The sequence below is a fragment of the Bos taurus genome, chromosome X (assembly GCF_002263795.3).
Source record: "Bos taurus isolate L1 Dominette 01449 registration number 42190680 breed Hereford chromosome X, ARS-UCD2.0, whole genome shotgun sequence".
In the NCBI taxonomy this organism is placed as follows: Eukaryota; Metazoa; Chordata; class Mammalia; order Artiodactyla; family Bovidae; genus Bos; species Bos taurus.
In genome coordinates this window covers 2,720,937-2,739,789 of record NC_037357.1, presented here as the reverse complement: position 1 = coordinate 2,739,789, position 18,853 = coordinate 2,720,937, and the positions used below count along the sequence as shown (strand labels likewise).

The 18,853-nt window shown below is 41.0% G+C and overlaps 1 protein-coding gene across 6 annotated transcripts in view; it reads right to left on the bottom strand.

Moving 5' to 3' along the window:
- DOCK11 (dedicator of cytokinesis 11) overlaps positions 1–18,853 on the bottom strand; it is a 326,778-nt gene that overhangs the window by 267,461 nt on the left and 40,464 nt on the right. For all 6 annotated transcript variants that reach the window (XM_024988142.2, XM_024988144.2, XM_024988146.2 and 3 more), the window contains 3 exon segments: positions 1,936–2,052; positions 1,770–1,859; positions 1,033–1,115 (listed from right to left, as the gene is read on the bottom strand). In XM_024988142.2, coding sequence (XP_024843910.1) covers positions 1,033–1,115; positions 1,770–1,859; positions 1,936–2,052 — 290 coding nt within the window.

Genomic DNA, 18,853 nt, shown 5'->3' with positions numbered 1-18,853 from the left:
CAAAGACGTAATAAGCCCAAATTGCAAGGAATGCACGCCAGAGCTGTCGGTGGTGGGACCTTATCTTTCCCAGGCCAAAAAGCAACCCCATGTCATTCTGGCTCTTCCATCTGTTTGCTATATGATCCTGGACTGACCATCTTAGGACTCATCTTTAAAGGACATTTTTAAGACTCAGTTTTCGTCTATGGGAACGTGCCTTGAAAGCTACCAAAGGTACACCAAGTCTTATTCCTCCAAAACATCTCCCATGTGATGTCCTGTGAGGTTAATAATCTTATGGATGAAAAGGGGAGGAAAGCAAGCATTCAAGTGACTGAGTGACTAGCCCAAGGTCACCCAGCTAGGAAGTGGTAGAAATAAGATTTGAACCCTGACAGTCTGGCTGTTGGGCCAGAGTGCTCACAGCAGCCTTTCAACTCAAATGAAAGAGATGCACTTAAAAAAAAATTTCATAATTGCAGTGGGAAGAGGGGGGGAAAATCTTGTTTTATTTTAAATAAAATATAAACTTAAAAAAAAAAATTATCTGCTTATTTATTGGGCTGCATCAGGTCTAAGTTGTGGCACATGAGCTTAGCTGCCTCATAGCGTGTGGGGTCAAATTCCCCAACCAGGAATCTAACCCGTGTCCCCGGCATTTCAAGGCAGATTCTTAACCACTGGATCACCAAGAAAGTTTCAACAGATGTCCTTTTGTCAGAGATGTCTGGGGCCATCAAACTGAGTCAAATGTCTTTTGGCTTTTTCATCGACAGCACTAGAAAATGCTCACATTATCCAGAATCAAAGAAGGATGATTTTACAGTCAATATACATGCACCAAAGCCAAGAAGTGAACACGTCCATTTCAGAAAAAATTTCAATAAGCAAAAATATCCAATTACCCAAAACACACTTACCAAACATACTGGTTGTTTGAGGTTTTGCTTTATTATCTGTGATAATTGAGAAGCTTCACAAGTGGTTTGAAAAAATGTAAAATGTTTAATAACTCGCCTCTTGAAAGTTTCTCTTAAATTCTAAACTTACCATGGCAGCATTCGAAAGTCTCCAGAGAAGTCTTCATACTTGTAGTTCACCACGTGCCAATCTGTGCTATAGGTTTTTATACACTGAAAGAAAATAGGAATCTTTCATTTGAAATGTAGGAAAGGTACATGCACACTGTTTTTATGTCTGGTAATAAGCTGATGGGGCTTCCCTGGTGGCTCAGGGGTAAAAAATCTGCCTGCAATGCAGGAGACCGGGGTTCGATCCCTGGGTAGGGAAGATCCCCTGGAGGAGGGCATGGCAACCCACTCCAGTATTCTTTCCTGGAGAATTCCATGGACAGAAGAACCTGGTGGGCTACAGTCCATGAGGTCACAAAGAATTGGACATGACTGAAGCGACTAAGCAGCAGCAGCAGCAATAAGCTGACAGACTTTTAAAAATCATCTGGGGCATGCTAGTACTGAGATCTTCCTTTGGGGATTAACTGTGTCTTCCTAAACCAGTTGGTGGTAATAAATCCCAATTCACATGTTCTCTTGGACTCTCTGACTTCAAGTCCAAAGAGTATTCAAGTTTATAAGAAAAGACTAAGAATACAAGCTACTTGTAAAAGTATTTAAGCTGTATCCTCTATGTCACATCAAATAGACTTGTTATGTAGGTCAGTTAAATTCTAGTAATTTTGTTTTCCATTTCCACTGGAGTATTTTAATTACAGTATTTATTAAATGAATGAATAATGACTTTTCTTCTGTGGCCTCTGAGCCTCTTACCTCTTTGACAAACAAACTCTGGGCCCTCTTCTCACCATCTTCTGGCACAGTGGACTGGACTGTTCGGCGCTGACGACTGATCACGGAGATCTAGAAGACACAGAATATTCTCGCTATACGAACCAGCCTGAAAAATGCAATTTTGAAGAAGTACTAGTGGACTCACAGATATATCTTCCATTGGAAACATAAGCAGGTCTCGGAGCGGGTCGCTGTAAATCTGAGTTTTTCTTTGGGCGATAACGTTCTCATAGTCCAAGGGCTCAACAACTTTGGTCTTTTCCTTTATAAGAGACACAAAGAAAGTAATACTGTCAAACAGACTGAAGTTCTTTGTCATGTGTCCAAGATACATTATTTCACCAAAGGGATTACTGATAATCAGCACTTAAGGGAGACACTTTTATGAGAGAAACCATCTCTATAATTAGACACACACACCAAATACACACACACACACACACACACACACACACACACCTCTCTGCTAAAGGCAAGAGCTCAGGAGAGACAGCCCTGTACTCTGCTTGTCCGTGTACCCCCCAACAATTTATTGAATTTAAGACAAAACAAAAAGTGGCCTATTTAGAAGCCTGTGAGTTGATAATGAGTATGCACTATTCACTGGGTAACTGAAAGGGAGGCAGTATCAACATTCCTATGCCCATTCGGTACCAGGCATGCCGTCCAAAGGATGCCTTAAGTTCTGCCATAGCCGGGGCAGGTATGGGTCCTGGAGATGCTTGATTCAGTGGACAGGGCATGAAAGGATGAGGTTCCAGGTGGCAAAGTCAAGGGTCCCTGTGGGACTTGCAGGTGACACAGCCATTGACAGTAGAGTCCAGCCCGAGACCAAGGTTACAAGGGTTAGTGACTCTGAGAAATCCAGGCTGTGATTCTTTTAATAAGAGTGATAACAGCATTTACTAAGCCCTTTCTAGATGCCAGGCATCACACCAAGTGCTTTCTCTACAGTTTTTCATGTAAGACTCATAATAACCCTATGAAACAGGTTGAATCTTTGTCCCCACTTTACAGATGAGGAAATCCTAGACTCAAATCAGGTTAAGTAACTTGCCCACCTTTAGAGCTGGAATTTAAACCTGCATCTGACTCCAAAGCTCTGTTCTTTCTACTTCATGCAGCCTTCCCTTGCCTGAGAAATACAGAAAGATACTAAAGAGCAAAGTACTGAACTTGGAATAGGATCCCATCTCCTACCTTCAACAAATCTAAAAGATGCTAACAAAAACAGTATAGAGGTGCCTCAAGAAATTAATAACAGAACTACCATATGATCCAGCAATCCCAATTCTGGATATATATCTGAAGGAAAAGAAATCATTATCTCAAGTTCACTGCAACTTTATTCACAATAACCAAAACACGGAAGCAACCTAGATTTCCATCAAGAGAGGAATGGACTTTTTAACAACATAAAATAGATAGATAGACAGACAGATAGAAAGGTTGTTCAGTCACAGAAAAGAAGGAATTCTGCTCCTTGAATAAATCTTGAAGGCATTATGCTAAGTGAAATAAGTCAGACAAATATTATGCAATATCACTTATATGGTAGAATCTAAAAAAAAGTAGAATGGTGGTTGCCAAGGGCAGGGGGATGAGGGAAAACGGGGGAGAACTTAGTCAAAGGGTACAAACTTTCAGTTATAAGTTAAGTTCTGAGGACCTAAAGTACAGCATGGTGACTACACTATATTGTATACTTGAAATTTGCTGACAGTAGATCTTAGACATTCTCTCACACACAAAAAAAGGTAATCATGTGAGGTGATAGATGTATTAATTAACTTGATTGTGGTAATCACTTCCCGATGATACATATATATTAAATCATCATGTTGAAGCTTTTAAACATATACTTTGATTTTTCAATTATATCTCAATAAGTCTGCTGGAACAAAAGATCTGAACAAAGATATACTTTATTTCAAGTCAAATTTGAATTTATTGACCCATGGGATTTAATTAAGCAGATTATCCCTATCATGTCTATAGATATGCGTGTGAAATGAGTTGAAACAAAAGAAAAAAACTCTTATTGTGAACGCAGAGATTTTTCTGATAGGAAAATTTGACCCCCTTGTCCCACATCTACCATGTTTCATGGACCCAATGAAAGAACACTGTGAATGCAGCTTCCAGCCCTAACAATCAGTGTGATCCATTTCTCAGAGAAATATGAGAATAAAGTGAATAAAGCCCCATCAGAGAAGGCAAGACTTAGTGAAAAAAATTCCAAAGTCTTGCTTTTGGTGCCAACTATCTTCCCATACAGATTGCAAAAACAGTCCTCAAATTTCAATGTTTAACCTGTTGGATTAGCATCTATTAATCTCTCTGCATAGTAATTTCATAAGTACCTACTTCAAGTAACTTTGAAAAAGAAAAAATCCTCCTTTAGCTTTCTAATGTAGTTGTCAAATTAATATGCTAAAGGATACAGCAAAATGAACCACTTATTTACACGTGCAGTATATGCATTCTAAAAATGAAACTTGCAGTTCTCTGTGTGTTTTAAAGGCCACATATTCGTGTTACAGAAAACAAGGTTTCACTTTTCATAGAAAACCGATTCAACTAAGCATTCTGGGTCTTTGGTCCTATTTCTTTATCAGTGGTAGCTCGAATGCAGAAAAAGGTAGAGTGGCTATTCTGAGTCCCACAAATCTTCCCCTGAAAGAAGATCTAAGCCTGTGAATCAGGCTTCATCTTTTTAAGAGGAAAAAGAGAAGGACAAAGGGCTCCCTCCCATCAGCCAGCTGCCTCTGATCTGAATTTTTTTCTCCAGCCCTCTCCCAGGCATTAAAAGCCCAAACTGTCAGTGGCTACAGTAGGAGTCAGCCCCAAAGAACCGCATCCTACATTTCCCTTCCAGTAGGATTCAGTGTAACTCTGTTGGCATCAGAGACAATGAAAACCTTTGACTTTTAGAATTATCATGATTTAATAGCAGCTCTGCCTGGCAGTCTATAATTTTTTAATTAATTTGCATTGGAGTACAGTTGCTTTACAATGCTGTGTTCATTTCTACTGTACAGCAAAGTGAATCAGCCATGTATATACAATATATCCCCTTGCCTGGCAGTCTAGAACATAAAATGCTTATCTAACTTTCCTATTTGGCTTTATCATTTGATGATCAAACTTACAGGGTTACCCTAAATAAAGCTTCTATCATACACAAAAAGGGTCTTCCTCTCAGATTTGGGAACTGCCTTCCTGCCAGTTGGTACACTGATTGGCCTGAAAAGGTGCTTTCTCATAACGTAAGAACACTGTTATAATAAATGGTACTTTATAAACATCCAGCTCATAGCAAGCTCCCACTGTGTACTTCTCTAAATTCTGTAGCAGCATTAAGTAAAAGGCAAAAGCATTCATATAATCTGGAGAGAAGCAAGCATATGTTTCAGTCTTCTCTTCTTAAGTAGTGACAGGAAAACCGTCAGCCTAAATTTGGAACCTACTCAGTTTTCACCATGTAGGAGAAAAAAAAAGGTTTGCCTTTCAAAGTTCATATTCACTGATTCCTGAGGGCTCTTGAAATAACTTGCTGGTTATATTATTAGGGGGTTGGATGTTGTTTCACTCCAAAATGACTTTGAAGTTTTAAGAAAATACTTTCAATATATATTCTACCTGTTTCTTAACCCAAACCTGTGAAATAGACAAGGAAAATACTACTGTTTCAAAGTTACACACGAAGAAACTGGTTCAGAGGCTTAAGATCAGCTGTCTATATCCAATGGTAGAATCTGGATTCAAATCCAGGTCTTCCAACTACTGATCCTTTTTCTGTTCTTAGTGTGCATCCATGCTCAGTCGCTCCAGTTGTGTCTGATTCTTTGCAACCCCATGGACTGTAGCCAGCCAGGCTCCTCTGTCCATGGGATTCTCCAGGTAAGAAAACTGGAGTGGGTTGCCATGTGCTTTTCAAGGGGATCTTCCCGACCCAGGGATCAAACCCAGATCTCCAGCGTTGAAGGTGGATTCTTTACCCACTGAGCCACCTGGGAAGCCCCTCTGTTCTTAGCAGTGTCTCCCAACTCAACTTACTCATGTAAAAAGTCTTCAAAAAATTTTGCCACAACTTCTGCACTATTATATACTCCATATTTTTCTTCAAATCTCTTTTCCATTGCAACAGTAAACTTCGTATCAGTCCCCCAGAGGAAACTAAGTCAATATTTTCCTAATCCTTAGTAAAATAAAAATTTAAATGTCAATCTCTGTACTGTGGTTTGGGACACAGTACACTCTTCCAGACTTAGGACACTAGGACCAAATCTCAATAGAGTTTCATGTATAAACCCTCAAATTGTGAAGAAGTGCACAATTCCACAAATGAAGATAACTTTCTGATTTCTAACATAGATTGAAATGACAGAGATTGAAAAAGGGAACTCATCAGTACAGATTCAGATACAATCTGCTTCTTAGTACAAAGACAGGAAGGTACAAAGACGTATCATCATTGGGAATCGCCAATAGCATCAAACACTGAAGACTTTATGCTTTAGTGGTAGTCCGTGTATATCTACTGTACAGTGTGACTGATCATTCATCATCTCAACTTACGTATGTATCAATGTAAAACCAAGTTTGCAATCCTAAAATAATATGTAAATATGTATATGCAAGTATATCTTCAACCCTCCAACCACTCATGTATTTAAAAGGGAACAGGGACTTCCCTGGTGGTCGAGTGGCTAAGATACCACATTCCCAATGCAGGGGGCCCAGGTTCCATCCCTGGTCAGAGAACCAAATCCGACATGCCACAACTAAATAATAAATAAGTAAAAATAAAAGTGCACATTACTAGCAAGCTGGCTTAGTACTGGAGTGGGTTGCCACTTCCTTCTCCAGGGGATCTTCCCAAACCAGGGATTGAACCCGGATCTCCCGCATTGGAGGCAGACACTTTAAACTCTGAGCCACCAGGGAAACCATATCATTGGAAACTGTATCATTTCAATTTCATTTTTAAAAAGTAATCATAATCATGTAATATTCTGTCAACAGTGCAAAATCAGCCTGCTGATTTAAATCATTACTTCTGTTTAGATATTACACCAAAGGTCATTCGTTCGCTGGTAAATTTTTGACTTTAGAAACTAGTTCTCCTTAAGAATGCTAAGAATGTCTCTTCTACAAGTCTGCAGTGAACACTGCTTGACAGAATCCCTTCTGTATCACACTGGGAGAGAGAGCAGAGCAGGCAGAAGGCTTAGCAGTGGGGCATGGAGCCAATTCAAAATCTCCCCCTGCCACCTCCTTCTCCACACTAAGTTTTGGTGCCAGAAGGAGAGCGGCAACGACTGGTTTAAGAAGGAGAATGATGGTGACCAAAAGTTAGAAGCTGATTTTCGCGGTATTGTGATCAGACTATGGTTTCAATGGCATCTGAACAGACTTATATTGAAAATAACAACCATCTTAGAAAAGAAGGAAGACACAAACAGAGGGGGTTACTCCATGCATCTCTCCTTCCCACCCGTTGCCCACTTCCCTCCCTTGGGAATGACTCCAGACACCCACTAAGAGATTTAGCTCCCCTTTTGTTTCAGACATTTGGAGCCAGGTTTGGAAGGCTTTCTCCACAGAGATCTCAAAATAACACTTTACGCTCAAAATGGCCCACTGGGGACATGCTGCTTCCAGCAATGCAGAAAAGAAAGTGGGTTGGGGGGCAGAGCACTCTTATCAAGTCCCTGCTAAGCTCCAGGCTTTGTGCTAGCCCTGGATGGCTCAACTGGTAAAGAATCCGACTGCAATGAGGGAGGATCTGGGTTCGATCTCTGGGCTGGGAAGATACCCTGGAGAAGGGAAAAGCTACTCTGGTGAAGAGAAAAGCTACCCTCTTCAGTATTCTGGCCTGGAGAATTCCATGGGCTGTATAGTCTGTGGGGTCACAAAGAGTCAGACACGACTGAGCAACTTTCACTTTCACTTCACTTTGAGGAGCTCATGATCTACAGGGGGAGGTTGATAAAGCCAAGACAGCTTTGATCACAGAAACTGTTATACTTGATCACAAGTATAACACTTGATCTGTTTAACTTGATCACAGAAACTGTTATAATTTGAAGCCCCATTTGGCTTCCACACGTGTCAGACCCTTTGATATGACATTTTCTTCCAACAAAACGACTGCACAAGTGTTCTTGCACATTAAAGTGTGCGAGCCCATCTATTCACATGTATAGCAATCAGAAGAATTCCCCTATATGGCTACACATGGTCTCGGATCATTTCATCTTCTACTTTTGTTGATAAATTCTGTAAGGTTGGAGACTAGGTATCTGTCAAGAGTGGCGGGATGGTAGAGAGCAGCAAAATTTGAGCTGCAACTAGCAGAAATGACAAACGTCACCACTGTAGACTAGAGATTTCTAGAGGGGGACTCTACACAGCATGGCAACAAAGGAACATGACTGTGAGGAATTTTTCATAAGGTTCATGTCAAGAGTATCTGGCTTTATTATGCCCTTGTCTTTTGTCAATCATATGATTACCTTTCACCAGGTCATTTCTTTTCCTTTTTCCAAATAGGAAGTCAAGTACCAAAAGAGCTTTGAATTAATATAAACTGGATGATGATGCTAGTGGAGGGAAGGCCATCTTTTCAGTTAGTACAACCGACTTGGCAAAATAGACATGAACATATTTTAATAAAGAGTATTTTTCAGGACAGATCTTGGCACAGATACCCACTTACAAATCTCATTCAAGACACTGACCTTTCTTACAGCTAACAAACAGCTAAAGGGAAAATCATACTTTTCATGAGACCATGGGTAATGCTCATTCCTAATTTCTACCTTGGCTCTCACGTTCTTCCTGTGAGAGTCCAACCTCCAACCTCTCTCATCCACAGCCCTTAACATCTTTCCCAACTACTGTGGCATTTACTCACGTAGAGCTGTAATTGCATTGTGGGTACTTTGCATATTAGACTCCTTAGCAAGATCGTAAACACCTGGAGGAGAAAACAATGTCTGTACATTAGCTATCCCTTACACTGAGCATAATATACACTAAGTATTTTATATCTATTATCTCACTTAATTCCTGCAAAACCTCACAGGAGGTTCTTTTATTATGCCCATTTTACACATGAGGAAACTGAGGCTCAGGCAGGTCCAATGCCACATATTAGCAGAGCTGGGATTCAAATCTATATCTATCTGATGGACTCCAGAACCAGTATTCCTAACCATAATACACACAAACAAATATAAAACATTTCCCAATCCTCGATCCTACCACGTTTAATTCCCTTGTACAGACTTAGCAATTTAGGATTTGCTGGCCCTGACTCAAACTACACTTTCTTTCTTTTTTTTTTTTTTAACCAAAGTGAGATCTTGCCTTCTCATCGCCCTGATGATACTGAGCATGACTGGCTTATGGAACTTGTAATTGGATAAGAAGTTTTACATTTCTTAATTGTTGCTTCCAATTTAGCATTTGCCATCAGTGAGTAGGGATTAGCACCTCAGGTCTTTTACTTTGGGGCAGGAGTTGGCAGATTCAACTTCAAATGGGTAAGAATCAGATTACAAAAAAACAACAGTAAGATGTTGTCAAGGGACCGTGTCTAATTCACCTCAGTATCCTCCATAGAACCTAGAAGAGAGTCGTGAGAACCACAAAGCCAGACAATAAAACAAAGAGACTGATCTTTTACACGTATGCTTTCCCAGCCCAAATGGCAGCACACAAGAAGAGAGGGACAGCTCATTGATTGCTAAGGCTTTCAGAATTCATTTTCAGATCTCAGTTTCAATTTGATTTTTGATTCTGAGAAATCAGCAAAATGAGATTCTAAAGGCATTTAAATCTGAGGAAAAAGAAAACTCATTTTTTTTTCCTCTTTAGAGTTTTCACCTAGGGAGGAATTCTTTTTAGATGCCAAATTACTTTTCTAAGTCTATTTGGCTATTTATACAAAGTCAAGAACTATTTTTTAAAACCTACAAAGAATTTATATATTTTTTTAAAATCACAAAATAGACAAGTCTTGATATATCATCTATGATTAATTCAAACTCAGTTAACAAGTGTTTTCATTACAGCCAACTCAAATATTATGCAAGTAATATAGATTATCTACAGATGAAAAAATAAAATTTTGATGCACTCTATACCCCAAAACTTGATTTAAACTGATAATTATAAGTATACTCAATATGCTGGCTGACAGGTAGGAAACCTGATTTGAATCCAGTCACTCCCTTACTTTTTGTGTTTACTTTGTGCTAATTAGTATTTAAATGACTCAAAGATAGGACAAAAAGAGGTAAAAATAAAAAGAAAGGCTTGAATAAATTGAGAGAATAGTGAAGTAGCTTTTTAAAACTAGAAGCACAGTTTGTATTCTTTAGCAAACCATTATTGACAAAAAGAAAAATGCAACCTGGTTATATGTAATGGCTTTCTTTCGGCTTGCTTTCTAGCCAACCAAAGAATTTAACATGTTCACATAGACATACAAAATTACTGCAGATAATTCATTCGTGCAAGAAGAAATTAGACTATGTGTCCATCAAATAATTTAAAACCTGCCTCAGATCTTGGTTCCCACTCCAGTAATGACATAAAAGAAACCTTGTTGACTTTTTCTTGAATTTGACAAACACAACTATAACATACCTTGCATTCTTAAGCAGAACAAAATGTAAAATGCACTGATGTTCGACGGGTCTATGTATTGAGCCAGCTAGATTACTTACACTCCATGAAAACAGAAAAACCCAAAGGTCCTGTTTGTGTCATTTGAACACAACAGGACAAATCTATTTCATTAAAAAAGCTCTGTAACCTATAAATCAGCCACTCATCATTTTCCACACTGGATCCAACCACTGGTCTACCCATTCAATTAATTTGCTTCTGACAATGGAGTAAAGAAGACTGATGGGCCCCATTTTGAAAACCAACCTTTAAAGGAGCAAAGACACACCTTTCTACAAATACTTTCATTTTCCACAATCAGTCATATTGGATCTATCCATTAATCGAAATTCTGCCTTTTTTTCTCTTTTTGTGGGGAGGGGAAATCGGGGGGTGGACTTCGCTGGTGGCTCAGACGGTAAAGAATCTACTTGCAATGAAAGAGACTTGGGTTCAGTCCCTGGGTTGGAAAGATTTCCTGGAGAAGGAAATGGCAACCCACTCCAACATTCTTGCCTGGAGAATCCCTCAGAGAGAGGAACCTGGGAGAGTACAGTCCATGGGGTCGCAAAGAGTTGGCATGATTGAGCGACTAACACTTTCATACTTTTATTCTCACACTTTCTGCCTTTTTTGAATATCCTCAGTTCATACCACTTCATAATACATTCTAAAGCTATATGAAATAAAGTGAGAGCTCCTTTGATTTTTCTTAAGTTTACCTCTTTAAAAAATCAGGAGATGCCCTACTTCTTGCTATATATAATTATTTCAGTATACGGTGACCTGAGCCATGTTTATCCTATCTACCCACTTGTGATTAAAGAGATAGAACTTCCAGTAGGTTCTGCCTTTTGGTGATGTGAGGCAGGAGTCTATACATCATGCTGCTTATCATGCCCTGTATCTTACTGTCCTTCCTACGTCCTGGGAGGACTGTTCACAGTGTTTAGTCTACAGTCACTCCCACGCTGCTTTAGCAGAGAGTAATCAAGCTCAGAGCCTACTCTCAGGTTAGTAAGTTTCAGTGACCTCTCCAGCTCTTATCCATTCAGAAATTCATCTCTCACTTTCCTGTCCACATTTTCCAGCTTCATGGGGTCTCACTGGGGCACAGCTCCCGGGAACATGGCGACTGTCAACCCTTAGGAAAGGCTGTTAAATCAGACCAGCGTCCTTCGGGTAACCACCCCTTGGCCCCTCAGCATTTTTACACATCTTCCTCTAAACAAACAAACAAAAAAATGCCTATCTGTAATCCTTGTTTCTTTCTTTAAGCCAATTTCCTCCTAACCAGTCTCACTTCCTTATACCTAAAAAGACCCCTCCACTATTTAGGAAGAGGAGTTCCCAGGACAGCAACCATGGCGGCCCTCACTAGAATGGTTAGCTGTCAGTGTGTGAGGAGCCCACGCTTCAGCCAGAGTCCACTGATAGGCCTGGTACAAAAGTGAGGCTTGCTGCCCTGTCACTCCCTGACGGCTCTTTTGGAGCTCTTACAGAAACACAAAACACACAGCTTACTTCTGACGGTCCCTGAGCATCCACCCTGTGCCAGGCAGTGGGCTACAGAGCTGAGAAAACAAAGATGGGCAAGATGTGGGTGCTGCCCTTCAGGAATTCATGAGCTTCAGAGGGAAGACAGACCTCCTCAATAGACAGTTAAAATTCGGCGGGATAAGGGGATATGGAGAAGGCTGTGGGAATGCAGATTCATTCCATGGGTGAAGGAGGCTCAGAGAGGACGTCACATGTGTGCTGAGCCTTGAAGGCCTGAATAAAACTGCCCGTGGCAGGCCAGGTGGAGACAGGTATGGCAGGCAAACACGAAAGCAGAAGTAATAGAAGAGGATGAGAATTGATGTGTTCAAGGGGTCTGGGGACACAGAATAAGGAGAAATGGTCGAGATGAGCTGGAAAGGCATGATTACAGAGGACCACAGATGCCAAGGCCATGAGATTGGACTGCTTCCTAGTATAGGCGATGGGGAGCCAGCAGAGGTTTCTAAGCAGGGGAATGACATGAACAGATGTTTTACTCATATTTATGCACGGAAAGCCAGGAGGTCAGCGCTAATGGAAATTAATCCATAAAATGACAGCATAGGCTGAAAATTTGCCCCATTGTCTACTTTTTCCAGGAGCAATACACAGAATTATGGAAAACTACTCATTACAGTTGCATACAAAACTACTGAGGAAAATAAAGTGAGGGTTCTGTTTCTGTGAGCAGCTTTTCTTTCAGAGAAAGAAATGCTTGCTTATATCTTCCTTGTGTGACAGAGATTAATTTGCCTGAGCATTTTATTTTGAAAATATCAACTGCCAATTTGCACTTCATGTGTTTCCCACACCTTTTCAATGGCTAATTTGATTCAAAATGGTTAAATTTTCAGTGAAACGTAAGGTGGATCACAATATTTCTTTGTTTAAACCCCTTTAAGGGGTCAACACAGCCTGCAGAGTTGGTGATTTGCAAAGCAGAGAAAAATGTTGGGGTAAACAATGGGAAGGACTGAATAAAAATGTCCTATGTTTTCCTTGAGAAATACAGAATATATTAATATAATCAGCAATAAGTTTTTTTAATTAAAAAACAAAACCATAGCCTACAGAAAAAGGTTGGCTCTGGTTAGTAAGGCTTATAAGATCTGGCCTCCACTCCCAGCCTCTGACCCCACCCTCTAATCCACACCCCACCTACCCTGTGGGCAGAGCTCCTAAGAGCCCTGTTATCCACCTTTGCTGCTCCTCTGCCAGTTCTCCCCGCAACCCCACTGCAAGACTTCATGAAGCTGCCCATCTTTCTAGGTACAAATGGCCACTCCCTCCTACCCAGTGCTACCCACCTCCTCAAACCCAGAGGTAGGACCTGTACCTCCTTCCCCATCTTAGTCCCATGATGAAGTGCTATGGTGCCCATTTCCTTTTCCACCTCTCCCCTCACTAGAATGAAAGCTCTGTGACTCAAGGGTCTTTGTCTTATTCTTGGCTCTATCCTCATCACCCTCAAATTATTATCTTAAATGACTGAACGAACAAAGTATGAAACCACTGTGATTATCTTTCTAATCTCAACATTAATATTTTCTGGACTTCCTGGTGGTCCATAGGATAAGAGTCCACCTGCTAATGCAGGGAACACGGGTTTGATCCCTGGCCCAGGTACATTCCACATGTGGGGCAACTAAGCCCAGGTGCCCTAGAGCCTGTGCTCCACCTCAAGAGAAGCCAGCACAATGAGGAGCCTGAGCACCACAACTAGGGAAAGCCCGCAGGCAGCAACAAAGAGACAGTGCAACCAAAAAGAAAATAAAACGATTTTCTGCCTCTTCCAATCTTTCAAGAGGATTCAAATCTACCAAATGCTCACTGAAAAACACACATTTGAGTAGCCGTCCAAAGCAGCCAGACTACTGAACACTTTAGTAACATGAATCATCACTCATTCTTTTTTGACAAAGTCACAACATCATATATGAAGTTTTCATAGAATCAGACACCTGCATGAAGAAACGTAAAGTGTCAGGGGGTAGAAAATCGTGTTGGTTGGACATGTGAATTAGACTTGAGAGAAAGTTGATGACTCCAGAAAAACTCTTTTTGTGCTTGTAACAGTTCTCCCATTGCCAAACTTCCTCCTGAGCAACCTCTCTCTCTCCCCATCCCTCCCCTCCCTTCAGCTCACATTTTCTCGGTGTGCTGAAGGTGCCTACAGGTACATTTTCTGGCTGCCTTCCCTAAAAGTAACTGAAAGTGCAATTCATCACACATGCAAAGAACCACTAGCAAGAAGCACCCCCATTTTGCAATGCTCATCTGACGCAATGACACTGTGAGACTCCAGACTCAGCACAACCCTCCCTCTACAAGCCTCTACCTATAACATGTGGCTGGACCACTGTCATAATGATCGAACTCTCTTTCCTAGAAAAGAATCTCCCCATGTTGTCCCCAGGACCATCTCCAACTAGGCTAACATCCCCCTTGCCAAGTCTCTCCATATGACAGCACATTCCTATCCTGTGTTCATTTTCATTTCAACCTGGACCCCCTGGTCAATAGCACTCTCATTAGTCCTTTGTCATTCGGAACCACATCCATGGCTACTCCCCAGCACTACATCAAACCCCTCCTTGCTTGTCTTTGCTGCCACAGGAAAAAAATCCTAACTGGGTGCTCAGGGCCTTCATTTACAGGGATAACAAATCCTTGGCTCAGCTGGGCTCTCAGTCTCCTCGAGAATTTTACTTACTCCTTGTCAGCACACCATGACCTAAAGAACAGGACACTTGAGGTTCCACAAATGGAAAATCCCCTCTCTCTTACAATAGCATCCTGCTTTATTTGCATAGCTTGACAGAAGGGCTGGTCTACTGAATCTGCAGTCCCCACTGGCACTGACAAAATTCATATAACCCTATATCTTTCCTTATTGATTTAGCAGTCAACTCCTTTCTGGGTGCCACTTTCTCCACTCCTAATTTGGTTCCTAATCTGGAGTCTCTAAATGATCCTTGGATGGGCTACATGGGATCTATGAAAGTCTGAAATTATATGAAAAATGTATGAACATCTTTATAGGAAAAGGACCCAGAGCTTTCCCTACCTCAAAGCAGTGTGTGATCCAAGAAAGGCTAAGATCTACTGCCTTACTAACTGCATATAAACAGGTCACACTTTTTTATATAAGATTTATTGATTTTGTGTAATTATAAAGCAATACATGGGACTTTCCTAGTGGTCAGTGTTGAAAAACCCGCCTGGCAATGCAGGGAACACAGGTTTAATCCCTGGTGGGAGAAGATTCCACATACCATGGGGCAACTAAGCCCGTGCACCACAACTACTGAGCCTGAGCTCTACAGCCCACGAGCTACAACTACTGAAGCTCACACATCCTAGAGCCCATGTTCCGCAATGAGAAGCCATCAAAATGAAGAACCAGCACAGCCAAAAATAAATACTGATTTTAAAAATGTTTAATTAAAGCAATATATATTCATTAAAGGATCTTTAATCTAAAGAAGATCTTTAATGTAAAGAAGAAAATAAAAGGTACTTAGAATTCCATCATTCAAAGAGGACCGCTATGAGTGACCATTTTGATGTTCCTCCATCTCTTTTCTATTTTCTCTCCTTTTAAACTGGATTCATACTATTGATTTCTGATAGTTACAGTGTTCCAAATAACATAAAAAACTTCAGAGTACAAGGAATTTGGGACTAGTGTTCAAAAATTCCTTTGATTTTCAAGTGCACCCACCAACAAAATTTCGTGAGCACTGCTATGTGTATGACATACCACTCCAAAAGTCAAGAGGTAAATAAAGCCTTATCCAAGTTTTCACACAAAGTGTTTAAAAATTCTAGGGATTTCAACAATCTGTGTAAAGCTCCAGCCTAAGAAAAAGAACATTTTAGTTTAAAATGACTGGACCTATATTAACTAGAAAAAAGGGGAGACAGGTGGCAACAATGACTTAATCATAGACTTGAAAGAATGCAATTAAAACCACTAGAAGTCAGGTTTTAAAAAAAATGGTTTTCCTTTACTACCAAAACATTTTTATTTTATCACCTAATGATAAAAAAAAAAAACAGGTGATTAAAAAAACACATGAGATGGGACTATAGAGTAAAGGCCCAGGTCATCTCACATGACTCATAAACTCATTCTGAGGAAAATTCCCTGTGTTTTGAGCAATGACATTAAGAAATAATTGTGTGGCTTCCTATGGCGACTGTTCAAAGGACAGCACTTGTGTGCTTGTGGAATTCCGCTGTGTTGAAAGAGGATGATCAGTGTAATTACTTCACTGCCACTGCTTACATATTTCACAATCAAGATAATTCTGGAAAAACAGGATTATTGCTTCTTTGCTTTAAATACATATAGGCAGAGGACAAGCCAACTGAAAGATTTCTTATCTCAAGTCCACTCCCTCCAATACAATTTTCAACTTATATTTAAGTATTATTCCATTTTCCAGCAGGAAAGCAAGTAAGTCTCTTTGCACAATTCAAGGATGAACCCAGTGAAATTCTCTAGAACTTTCTCTCTGTCACCCCATACCATGCTAAACCATTGAGCCTTTTCCTCATTCCTCTGACCATTGGAAGTCTCTCTGAGGGAGTGATCCAGGCCTGACCCCATCAGAGTTTGCCAGAATATACTGGAATTGACTGGAGAAGGCACAGCCTCTGGTCAGGTCAAAGGCTCAGCCTTGCTTTCTTGTCAACACCACAACGTGACCGCAGCTTCTTGCAGGCTCTAAGTGAGGTGGTCACGCGGCAAGCAGACAGAGGCAGCCCCACTGCAATGCCTCAGCATCTTTTTCTTCTTTAGGGCCAGGGCCCCTTTCAGAAGACCCTGGAGCAGCCAGTGGACAGGATGGTTGAGAGTGGATGCGAGAGTTAAGAGCCCTTTTTAGGTCACCACAGATCACTGAGCAGTGATAAAGAACCCAACTGCCAATGCAAGAGACATAAGAGACACAGGTTCAATTCCTTGGTCAGGAAGACCCCCTGGAGGAGGGCATACCAACCCACTCCAGTATGCTTGCCTGGAGAATCCCATGGACAGAGGAGCCTGGTGGGCTACAGTCCACAGGGTCATAAAGAGTCGGACACAACTGAAGCAACTTAGCTAGCTAGCTAGCTAGTAAAAGTCGCTTAGTCATGTCCAATTCTTTGCAACCCCATGGACTGTATCAGCTTAGTTTAACTAGCTAGCTAGAGCACTGAGCAAAGTGAAGTGACTCAGTCGTGTCCGACTCTTGTGACCCCATGGACTGTAGCCATCAGGTTTCTCTGTCCATGGGACTTCCCAGGCAAGAATAGTGGAGTGGGTTGCCATTTCCTTCTCCAGGAGATTTTCCCGACCCAGGGATTGAACCTGGGTCTCCTGCATTGTAGGCAGACGCTTTACCATCCGCCACCAGGGAAGTCCTACTGAGCAAAAGGAAATCCAAAAAAAGAGGCAATATATGTATACATACAGCTGATTCACTCTGCTAAACAGTAGAAACTAACACAACATTGTAAAGCAACTATACTTGAATACAAAGCAGTAATTTACAAACTCTTGGACTTTCCTAGTGGACCAGTGGTTAAGAATCGGCCTGCCAATGCAGGGGGCACAGTTCCAGTCCCTGGTCCAGGAAGAGCCCACATGCTTGGAGCAACTAAGCCCATGCAGCACAACTACTGAAGCCTGTGTGCCCTAGAGCTTGCGCTCCAACAATAAGAAGCCACCGCAATGAGAAGTCCTCGCCCTGCAACTGGAGAGTAGACCAAACTCACGGCAACTGGAGAAAAGTCTGCACGCAGCAAAGAAGACCCAGCACAACCAAAAAATAAAGAAAAGAAAATTGCTAAAACATCTCCTCTACTTGTACAAGACATGAACCTTATCTACTCAGCCTTGTGGCACTGGGAGCTCACTGTGGGCAGATTCTCATTCTTTTTCACCTTCATGTTCCTAGTGCTTTGCACAGTAGAGGAGGCACAAAATAAGTGTCTGGTATCAGCTGATTGAGTCAAGTATATGAAACCAGAAATGATCTGAAGACTTTTCCTGTTGTAATATTCTATAAACTGTAAGCAGGCATCCTTCTGTAGGCAAGAAAAAGTTTTCAGAAGGTTTTTTCAATAAAAACTTTGCAAAGAATTTATTCTATCTATATTTCAAATTGCTATAATATTTCCTATAAATAAAATACCACCTAAAAACGATCAAAAAAAAAAAAAAAAAAACCAGAGCCCTCAGATTCTCTTAGAATGCCACAATCAACATATGAGGGACTTGAGTCCATTCTCCAGGGCTCAGTGTGTCGCACAGAAAGACCAAAGACTTTAAAGCCTTTTTATAGACTTTTCATAGTACTACAGCTGGAAAGTAAGACCTGCTGACCCATTAGGTCCCCACGATGTGCTCAACAGCTTTGCAACTCGACACTGACTATTTCTTTTCTGTTTGGGGATTGTCTAAGGTGCTGAAATTTCATGGGGGAATAAGTAGGTGCTACTGTACTACCTATACCAGAAGCAGTAGAAAGTCACGGTCATTTTACTGACAAGAGAGTAGTTAAAAGTAAAAATGGTCAGACTTTCCTGGTGGTCCAGTGGTTAAGAATCCACCTGCCAATGCAGGGGACACTGGTTTGATCCCTGGTCCTTGAAGATCCCAGTGCCTCAGAGCAACTAGGCCTGTGTGCCACAATTCCTGAAGCCCACGCTCCAAAGCCCATGCTCCACAACAAGAGAAGCCACCTGCTCACTACAACTAGAGAAAGTCCCCTACCCGCAACAAAGATCCAGCCAAAAAAAAAACAACAACTGTATTTTTAAAAAGTAAACACGGTCAAACGAAACCATTA